The sequence below is a fragment of the Chenopodium album genome, chromosome 26 (assembly GCF_948465745.1).
Source record: "Chenopodium album chromosome 26, dcCheAlbu1.1, whole genome shotgun sequence".
In the NCBI taxonomy this organism is placed as follows: domain Eukaryota; kingdom Viridiplantae; phylum Streptophyta; class Magnoliopsida; order Caryophyllales; family Amaranthaceae; genus Chenopodium; species Chenopodium album.
In genome coordinates, this window is record NC_137859.1 from 29880754 (window position 1) to 29892353 (window position 11600).

At 34.7% G+C, this 11600-nt stretch overlaps 1 protein-coding gene across 1 annotated transcript; it reads right to left on the minus strand.

Annotated features, from left to right (window-relative positions):
• Nucleotides 1–10928: 10928 nt before the first annotated feature.
• Nucleotides 10929–11291, minus strand: LOC145616994 (auxin-induced protein 15A-like). Its single transcript, XM_081671702.1, has one exon. The coding sequence runs from the start codon at nucleotides 11289–11291 to the stop codon at nucleotides 10929–10931; it is 363 nt and encodes a 120-aa protein (XP_081527828.1).
• Nucleotides 11292–11600: the final 309 nt, after the last annotated feature.

Below are 11600 nucleotides of genomic sequence, written 5' to 3' on the forward strand. Positions count from 1 at the left end.
GGGGGGGGGGGGTGGGGGGTGGGGGGTTGTGTGTTATTATTTGAGAGGTAAATAAAAAACCATTTCCCTAATCTTTAATAAAATATTACACATGGGTAATTACATAATTGTAAAATAAATAATTTTCTTATTCTCAAATTTGAAATGTAATTGATTTTATAAAGATAATAACATAATTCCATAAAAATACTAAAGTTATAGTGCCGGAAAAGGAAGGGTAAAATGTACATAAATTAATTAAAATGGGGATTTAAAGGAAAAACAGATAGATTTTAGAGAAAATCCAAGTTTCTTGTTACATTTATCATGGTAAAAGTATCATATCGTTCTATAAAGCAGGGTCCTTTTTGACATTTAAGCCTTTTAGTTTCTCACCGAGAGAAACCTCGGCGTCCACTTTTGTCAAATAGTTATGCAACTAGATTAGTATGTACCCACGCGTTGTACGGTGGTTCATTAGTAATTTTTCGATAATTTTTTTTATCTTTTGTTGTTGATAATATATGATTTGGCTCGTTATTTATTTTTTTTTAAAAAATTGTTATATAAATATTAAAAAAATACATGTACAACAATTGGTTATTGTATAATGTTGCACCATAATGTAATACGTAGTAATATTTACTATGTTATTAAAAATATACTAAAATGATGGTTAGATTAAATATATTAATGTTGTTGTATAATTCATTAAGCTTATACGTTTAAAGTACAGTGAAAACTAAATAAATATGTATTTACTATTTTTAAAAAAAAAATTTAAAATGTGTATTAATTTGTTCAAAAAAAATGTGTATAATTAGCTACCTATTTCTATGTCTATTTAATATTGTTGTATTATGAATATCCAAAAGTAGTGTGGAGTATATACAGACAATACAGTAATATTGATGTCAAATTCAAGTTTCACACTTAATTTTTTTTTTGGTGTTTAGTGAGCCACAAGGGCGGATGATGAGAATCGATCCCAAGATCTCTTGGAACCGGGAGGGGAGCTCTAACCACTTGAGCTATCCCTCACTCTCAAGTTTCACACTTAATTGGTCATATATAGTTTCTAGCTAGAAAAGGAAAAGAAGAAGAAAAAAAAAAAAAAAAAGAGATGACATCATATGTAAAATTTGGAGGGAAAAATTTTTAATGAGAGTTTGACACATAAGCACTTTAAAAAATTAATGACATCATCAACCTTTTGTTTTAGTAATAGTTAATAGATTTAAAAACTAACTAGCCTTCTGCCCCGTGCAATGCACGGCTTGTTCATAGAAAATTGAATTGAGAGATGAGTGAGAAAATACCAATAAATAATTATGAGTGTAATTTGTAAATAAAAACATAATTCAAGAAATAAAAATTTTGGGACTTTAATATAAAATGAGACTTAATAGAAAGAAGATGGAGGGACTAAAATCAAAAAGAGTAATTAAAAGGGTTGAATTAAAGAGGGGAGATGAAGATGAAGTGTTTAATGAAAGAGTTAAGAAAAACTGTATAATCAAAAATAAAAAATGTAAAACGACACGTGATACGTTGAGTTGAAGAAGAAGGTAGGGAAGTGTAATATAATGATGACACATGTTTTTTTTGGTTTGCTTTTTTAAATATTAAGTATAGATATAGATTATAATCTTTTTTAAAATTTAATGTTTTCTTTTTTTAATTTTTTTTAATTGTGCACGGTTTTTCAATTACATCTTCATTTTCAATAAGTCGAATACTAAGATTTTTAAATTATTGGATTCACTCTTGTTACTGGATTACTAATATCATAGGAAAATTTGATTCTAATAATCCCACCTTTCGCCGGTCTTATTCTATTAATCCTACCTTTTGATTATTCTTGATTAATCTCACCTTTAGGGGTCATCTTATTCTATTAGGCCAACTTGATCGGTTACCTGTTCTTTAGGTAAATTTTTTTTTTCAATTTTTAACAAAACAAAAAGAATTTAAAAAAAATAAAAATAAAATTCAGCAACCACCAATGACCCACCGCCCATGGATTCCGGCAGCCTAAATTGCCCGGCAACCCAACTAATTATGTCCGGTTCCTTTCCTGCCCCCTAAACTTCCTTGTCCCCTCTCTTTCCCCTGTTCCGGCCAGACCTTCCTTCGAAAACCCAATAAAAACTTCCGGCCACTCTCTCCCCTTCCCCCTAACCTCCCTTTTCCGGCCTACTGGTCAAGACCCTTGAAACCCGAAACCCCACCCACCGAAAACCCTTGAAACCCGAAATCCCACCCACCGAAAACCCTTGAAACCCGAAACCCCACCCACCAAAACCCTTGAAACCCGAAACCCCACCCATTTAAACCCTTGAAATCTGAAATCCTTCCAACCGAAACTGAAAAGGAAAACTAGGTGGGGGGTTTTGGATTTTCGCCGAAATATAAAGAGGGGCGGGGGGAGATTTTGGTCGTGGTTGGTGATTGGGGTGGCAAGGGAAGTAGGGAAGGGTAGTAGGGTGGCTACTGTAGTTTGGGACAGGCGGTAAAGGTGATTGGGGTGGTTGAGAGTGTGTCGGCTTTCATGAAGTTGAGGGCAGGGAAGAGGGTAGAGTAGGGAGAATGGAATGAGAGGGGAAACAGGAAAGAGGAAATGAATGTGAAAAAAAAAGTAAAAAGATTTTTAAAAAAATAAAAAAAATATTTTTAGACCAATCATGGCACGACACGTGGACTGGCAACTTATTATAGAAGGTGGATGACCTGTTGCGCCTGATAAAATAGAATGGGGTGTAAAGGTGGGATTAATCAGCTATAATTGAAAGGTTGGATTAATATATTAAGATCGGCGAAAGGTTGGATTATTAGAATCAAATTTTCCTATCAATTAGGAAAATTTTTGTAATATACGTAACTATACAATAATTTATACTTACTCTTTTTTATTTTATTTTATTTTATTTTATTTTTTTATTTTTTTATATATATTTGTAACTCACTATCTGACAAAGTAATTATACTAAATAAACGAACAAATTAAGCTATGCAATTAAAACCGTAGCAAACTTTACTTTATTCTTATCGGTAGTAAAATTTTGTATATTAATTTATCAATTTACCTATAATTTTATAAAATAATTTTATGTAAATTATTGTTATTTAAATTTTTTTTCATGTAATTATCTGTCAAATATATATAAAATGATCAAATAAACTATACCTTTTTTGCCAATAAATAATTTTTCACCATAACTCATATATAAGAGCTGAGTATATTTTTATGCCTAGAATAACTTGACAAGAACTGTTATAACTACCGAGAATACAAGCATCATTGTAATAACTGTTATTCAACAAATGTTCAAATACCAACTTAGGAATATAAACGTTCTCAGTGTTGTGACATATAACCAGAATTCGACGTCCAATGTTATAAAGTATTCAAAAATTGTCGTAAAGAGTTTTGATTAATGTTTCGTTTCCTTCCATCATCTCCATTAGATTATTAATTTTCACACTTCATTTGCTAATTAGATGATAAATATTATGATTCAATTTCAAATTATTATCCATGTCCGAATAATGGTCCCACAAGCTATAATAGGCATTTGTGAATTCATATGTTTGTGTTAGGAAAATTTGTCTAGAACTACCCGCAAGATAGGATGATTTATTAACAACTACCCAAAATTTATTTAATTGTTTACAACTACCCGCAAGATAGATAACGTTTAGGTAGCACTACCCATTAACGTTTTCCGTCTAATTTACACGCTATTGGGGTCCACCATTACTTTTCCCACCCAATTTACTCCCCCAATTACCTTTTCTTTCTCCTCTAATTTTCCTCCATTATAACTCCACCATTTTCTTTACTCTCTTCAATTGACCTTCAACCTTTCTGAGCTAAGTAGCAAATATTCACCATCATCTTCGTCCCTTTTTCAGAAATTTGCAGCCCTACCATCCCCATCTTTGCTTCATCTTCTCCCAGGGTTTTTTTTAGTCCACGAATTCTCCAGTTTAGGTGGAATGCCACAATTGCACTTGTTTGGATGAAATTGCATAGCTGAATGGTATGAAGAATTGGACATCCTACAAATTAAAATGTCAATTTAGTTATTAAAATGGTTTAAAATTCTATCTCTAAGCCAGCATTATTGATTCCCATTACTCAACTTACCCCCCAAACCCTAGAAATCAAAAACCCCCCAATATTATTGAACACATAAACCCTAAATTGAAATAGTAATTTAAACCCTAATTCTTGTAATTCTAATCAATTAAAACTTGTAAACAAATGCGCAAATCAATGAATTAGAAGGAACTTGTTAACCGTTCACAGAGTGAAGATTACACCTCTTCACGATCCATGAGATTGCTAACTCTATAGTGGTCTGGAACCATGACTGGATATTCGAGGATGAAGGTAAGAATCCAATCTAAAAGAGAAAGAATCCGCCCAAAAAATAGGCCTCTACTTTATTCTTCTCATATTCATGTGCGCAATCTGAATAACATGCAATCATTAGATTAACCCTAAACCTGTTTAATCTATGTTGGTTGAATATTAATGCACAAACAAATCTATTATTGGCGATCACTTGAATTAAAATTATAGTAACATAAACCAAATTACTAATTATCTTATTAAGCGTAATTTCAAGTACAAATTCCCTTTAAACCTGCATAAAAGGCGTGATCAAGCAATAACAATAATATATATCAAACAACATAATTATAAATATTATATATTGTCACAACATCATCATAATAATAATAAAGCTTAATAATAATAGCAAGACCCTAGGCATGATACTAATAAGATTAATAACAAACCCTAGCATGTCACTAAACATTAAAGATCAAAACTTTAACTCTAACAAGATACTAACATGATATAAGAATAAGAAGCAACCTAAACATGATACTAGGAAACAATAATAGCATCCTAACATGATACTAGGAATATAAAAAATATCCTAAACATGATTCTAGGAATGAAATAAATCTAAACATGCTTTTTGTATCAAAAGAATAATTAAGTAATCAAATTACTTACTTTGTTGCCTCGTATCTCTTTCTAATAACAAAATACACACGTTAGTAAACTTCAATAAAACATTAAATCAAACAATTAAATTATATAATTGAAATAGGGATTTGAGACCAAACCCTTAGAAATTATCAACCTTTCATGTCGAGGGCGAATGCAACTTCGAATTTGGCTAGGTGTGTCTAGAACTAATGAATGCGGTATGGTGTTTGTAAAGGCTAGTTAGAAAGCATGAGGGAGAAAGAATAAGCTATTGCTTAAGAGAGAGAAGATAGAGAGAATTGGTGATCAAGCTTGTTGATGATTTCAAAACGAGGAATATCAACCTTATTTATAGAGAAAATAGTTTGAAAACGATAGAATATAGTTAGAATTCAAATCGGAATAAAATTGGTTCTGTCACAGAGCTGTCGTGCGCGATAGGGTCTGTCGCGGTGCGACAAGAATCACACAGCGCGTGAATCCTGTCGTCTCGCCCTGGAGTCGGTTTTTTGTAGATTTTGTTTTTATCATATGTATTGATACAGAAGTCCAAATAAGTCATATAATATGTCGTTGGAAAGCTCGTTGGAACGCTCTTGAAGTCTATTTTCCAACCCAATTAGAATCAAATTAAAATCTTTTATAGAATAAAAGATATGGCCGAAATAGTGGGATAGTGTCAGTTTTGGATAGAGTTTCGTATTTCTCTCATATCTTTTTTGTTATAGCTTGGAATTAATATTATTTCATCCGTTATTATTTTATTGCACCATTAGGAATTTTGTAACTATTCACTTAATCTTCTTTGACCATCATTTGTGATTTATTCATTAGGGAAAATATAGTCATGTGAGATCTAGTTAACTTCGTCTCGAAATCTTCTTTTCAAATATCAAATTTTTATAATTTTTACAAAAGTATAATTGAAGATATTAATAGCTGCGCTAATGTAATGCATTGGCAAGCGTGAAACCCCTCATGGTGCAATTAAAAAAGAACGGAGGAAGTATAACATATCATTGGAAAGATAATTTCAAGATCTATCCAACCATATAAGATTTGGATAAAGATTACAAGACACGAAAATAATATCTGAACATATTCCTTTTCGTACAGAACAAGGACTCTCAAAAAGAGAAATTTTATTCGATTTCAAACTCTTTGATCTTATCTTTTCAAAAAGGATAATTAAGATTTTTTAGAAACTCATAGAAGCTTCTAATAAATCCTAATTAGTTTAGGAATGAGATTAAACCTTTGGACCCTCCTCATGATCATTGGGTCGTAGGTAAAATCCGGTTTGGGCCCACTATTTTGGCTATAACTTCCTCATTATTTATCGGAATTGGCCTTATAATATATCGTTGGAAAGGTCTTTAAAAGCCCCATTCAACTACACTATTATTGGACCCATACCATGGACCAAACTAACCTGAGTTGGATGTTTTTTCATAAACAGGGTACGAAAAGGAATATTTTCGAAAACAGAAAGAAGTATTTTTTATTAAAAACAACCGTATCACAAGACTTTTCACACTTTCGCTTTGTTCGATAATCAATGACATGAAAGATATTCATCATTGGGTTTGGTTTTTGGGGAGACACATTTGGGTGTCTACAATAACAATCTTATCAAATATCTTGTAGAGACCCGGAATCGGGGTAGTACTTGGGTCTCTTTTTCGTTGTAGTGTCGCGGTTACATTTTCATTCTAGTGGTGCTCCGACCACCGCTGCTCCCCTTGTTAGGGTGTGAAGTTGATTTCATGAACCTTTTGTTTTCAGCGACTTACTGTTTATGTAGTTCTTTCATGTTGTTTTTTTTCTTCTTTTATCGCAAGTAAGGGTTTTGGATCTCTGATTTTTTTAGCCTTCCTTCAGCTCTTTGGTGGTATAGATTGCCGTAAACTTCTTAATCATGCTCTTATGCTTACTCACTTGAATGATGATTATGATGAAAATATTATCAATTTTGCTATAAATAATTGCCCCAGAAATATGTATAATCAAGCCAAGGTCTTGATATTGGAGGGTAATGCTTATTTTAAAGATGGAGAGTTTGTTTGTGCTGGAGCTAAATATGATAAACGGCTAAAATTTCTATGTTTTGGTCTGCCAAGAAATGAAGATCTAACAATAAAAATTTTATGGAAGCTTGCTATTGCACTAGAGTTAAATCTTGCAGCTTGTGTTGTAAAGGTCCGTGACTTTGAACAAAATATAGAACTCTGCTCCCTAGCTAGTCATCATGTTTGATGTTAGTAATAATGTCAAAGACCTTTACAGAAGGACCTTAGTTGAAATCAAACTCTACCAACTAGAAAGAGGCTGATAAGGACCTTGGCAAGGCAGCAAAGGTTGAGCCGAATAACCAGAACATTCTCCTTGAGATGGATAAAGTGAAGGGCCTATGTTGCAAGCCTAGCAATCCCATTGGCAAGAGAGGTACCGAGGATTCCCGATCTGACTCATTCACACAACAATAAAAAGTGGAAACTTAGTGAGTTGTTGGCTAGCCTAGTGTGTAATTAATTATTTGTACTGACAATCAAAGTAGTGTTAGGAGCTCGCCTGCCACGGATTTTGCTAGTGATATGGTAGTAGAGAATTTTGTCCCTACTCACAATACTTAAGCTTCTTTGGAAATTGTGGATGAAGATCAAACAATTTTTCAAATAATCGGAAATCTTTGGAAATTGTGGATGAAGGATCAAATAATTTTCAAACCAGGAAAAAACCTATGTTTTCTCTAATGGAACGTATGAAGTTGGTCCTTAAAATTTTTCGAAATTTCTTTCTCGAAACTCATGCAAGGGAAGACTTTGATTTTCTTCAATTGTTCAACTAACTCACGGATGACTGCAAAATGAAGGATATAGCTACAATACAAGATAGGCCTTCTGATATTTACAAGGCATGGTGCCCCAAAGGTCCAACAACCTTGTCCATGCCTACTAGGATGGTGAGCCTAGTTGAGAGGAAACGCAACAAAAAGACCCTAATAAAGGAAAAGGTCGAGATCTATCCTGATTTTGAAATGGTCAACCATTACGTGGGTCTTCTGAGGGCAAAAAATTTTCCGTTTTCTCAACGTTGACATGAAGGCCGAGATGAGGTCCCTCCGCCAAGATCAAATCCATAACCTTTTCTACCACCAAGGTGTCACCAAAAATAGTGTTGTTATCCAAATACCAATCCTGCAAACATAAGCCAAAAGAATCCCTGATTCGGCACACCAACGAATGGAGAGTTAAAGCAAAGGACCAAGAGGATCACCCTATTGCACTTCCTGACAAGACCATAAGGTATGCTCCCCATAAAACAGTCTGACCGGAGTAGAGTAATAGAATTCAACCCAACGCAAGAGAGCTAGACAATAAAGACAAACCTCACGCAACATAGCGGTATGGCCAACCAAATTAAAGGCATTCCGGAAATCAACCAGCAACATAGAGAGACCAACATCACCACCACGAGCCTCAACTAAACGATAAACAACATGAAGAATAGCCTCACCACCCGCCGGCACCCCAACACCAAACTGAAGACCTCCTAAATAGTTACCTAGACGCGGACCAATTAAAGTACCCCTAACCTTTGAAACCAGACGCTACCAAACAGTACCCACAACAATAGGCCGAATACCACCACCAGGCTTAACAAGTGGCGTAAGAGGAATACTAGCAATATTCTCCCCTAACTCAGCAGGACGAGAACGAGATTAACCAACTTTATAGTAGAGCCCACCAACTCATGTGAAATAGCAACTGCAGCACCATTCAAGCAATCCAGAAGGTGCTGAGCTCTCAAGTCATCTCTGCCGCATGTGACGCGGGTGCATGGAACTTAGTGGAAGAAGTGGAAGACATGCCACGTGTCATGACACGAAGTAGGGCCAAGCTCCTTGGAGGTCACCTTTCGGGGCTAACCATCATCACACTTGAAGACAAGAAGCTTATCAATATATGATGCAACTACTTCATTCAGCCATATCTCCTTCGTTACAAGGAATTTTTAGGTGATTCAAGTTGGGGGTGAAAGTAGAGTTCAAGAGCTTTCCAACGACTGGTCACATGCCAAATTTGAGCGAGAAACGAAGAATTTATGAACGTTTGAAGTTGAGCTGTCCAGGAGCAGGGGAAGTTCGGCCGAACCTACACTGTGGTTCGCCCGAACCTTCTAGGCAGTTTCTGAGCTAATTTTTGCAACTTTGCAGGAGTGGCCAAACTCCAAAAGTTCGACCGAACCTACCCACAAGTTCGACCGAACTTACCCAGAGTTCGGCCGAACCTTTTCCCGTTTTTCTGTCAGTTTGTGCGAACTATTTAAGTTGTTTTGAGACGTTTTTGCATATTAATTTTTGTTGAACTTTGTATTCAAGAGACTTTCTCTCTCTACCATAATCTTTGTGATTATCTTGCTTTCTTTGTGATTGCATCTCTTGTAATCTTTGTGGTTACACCTTAATCTTAGCCTTACTTGGTGTTGGCTTTGATTAAGACCCCTATTTCATCTATCTTTGTGAATTTGAGATAGGTTATCTTGGTTTGTTGGTTTGAACTTGTTGTTACTTGATTTCTCCTCCCTTTTACTTGTCTTTCCTTGGTTATTTCATATTAGCATGGCGTACCCTGTGGAAACCCCTCATCTGGTCCAAAACATTAGTCAGAGTAGCGATAATGGTGATCAACAGGGATATCCGGTAATATAGGAGCCGGAAAGGAAGGATGCTTAACTTGTAAATCTGCAAGAGTAACATCATTGTACGAGACATGACCAGAAGACCAAAGAACCTTAATCGCAGCAGTGTAATGTCCGTCACAAATCTTTCTCTTACACTACTTAATATTACGCTCAGACAAATCATGATCCTCATCAACATCCAATTAAGGTGGAGACACGTCAGCCAACATGTCCCGCACAAGTAGCACAAAACCACTAGGCTCACACTAAGAACGAATAACACCGGAGATATACTCTTCTTGCCGTTGACGCCTAACACCCGAAGAACACTCACGACTACTCCGCGGAGAAAAGGTTTCAAGGACACAAAGAGGCAACACAAACAATTGAATCCAACACGAGATGTCATCAGGCTTGCAAATCACCCTATCAAGCGCTCCTTTGAGAACCCGAGAATAACCAAGAGACACTTTGGAGTGATAGATTTCACCGAATGAAACCGCTTAGATTACAAACTATCAAGTAGAGCAACATCGAAAGCAAAATGAGGCACACGGGGCACAGTAGGAACACGACCAGAAATCATGGCTAATTAGTGTGTATTAGCTTAGCAAAATGAGGCACACGGGACACTTTATTATTATTATAAAAAAAAAACAGAAAATAAACAGATGGAAAAACAATGCGATTAAAAAAGTGCATTTATTTTATTTTATTTTACTTTTTTTTTTTTGTGGCCTAACAAGAATTAAAATGCATTGTTGCTGCTATAATCGATAAAAAAATTATTTAACAGTTGACAAGGTACATATCCTCACAAGAGTCACAACCATGACTAACTAACCATTGTTGCTGGCCTTGCTGCCATTGTAGCGTAGTTGGTTTGTTAACCTCATGTCCAAAAATATTGAATTTAATTACAAAAACAAAATAATGTATACATAAAGAATTATTTGAAACACCATATACTTGCCAAATAATATATGAATGAAAAAGAACAATAACATATCTGTATTTAATCCCAAATATAGCAGTGTGCATTTTAAAATGTAATGCATCATGCATATATAGGACGGGCCTCATTTAAAAAGAATACAAATCATATCAAAAACTAAAAGAAAAGAATGCATATGCATGTTTTACATTTAATCCAAAAGAATTATGCTAAGCTAATTAGTGTGTATTTGGAAATTAAAATCTAACTAGACTACATTAACTAAACAAAAACTTAATCAACAATAAAGTATAAGAAGTTGTTGTCTTAGAATTTGTCCTCCAATATCTTTTGTAATTCTTCAGGCTTACAAGGTACAACCAATGCACCTTCTTGTTGAAAACCATACTCTTCTTCAGCTTCTTTTAACAACTTTAGAAGTGTAGGGTTTCTTAAAAACCTCAACTCCACCACAAACTTCCTCAGCTCGGTCTCCTCGTCGCCACCCTTCCCTGCTAACACCGCGAAGTGCCCTTTTGGTGGCAATGCCGCCTTTTGGCCTAGGATCTCCACCAACTCTTCGTTGCTAGGGATCGTTCGAATTGGTTGCAATTGTAACACTTTCATGCACCACCTTAGCTTGTTTACAAACTTCTTGAGCTTCATTAGATTCATCATTTTTCCTACCATATTCTTTTTGGATTTACTTGCTTACTTTTCTTGGTTATAGAATTGGAATATATTGTTTTAATAATGAGTATTTGTTTTTGGTGTTTGGGATTCTTGTTAAGGGTTATATATATAACGAGGTATGACATAGAAGTGCAAGAAAATGAAGGTTCTATGAAAGTGATGTGGGATCATTGTATATGGACTATAATAATTTATTAGAAATAAAATAATAATAATATAAGTTTAATTAAAATTTGCATTAATTGCAAGAACATTTGTTAGTCAGATGTTATCCTGAGTCTTACAAAGTAGGGTCTTAAAAATACG

What these genes read in the sequence shown, in the direction of transcription:
- LOC145616994 (XM_081671702.1), bottom strand. Translation starts at nt 11,291, where the DNA reads ATGGTAGGAAAAATGATGAATCTAATGAAGCTCAAGAAGTTTGTAAAC.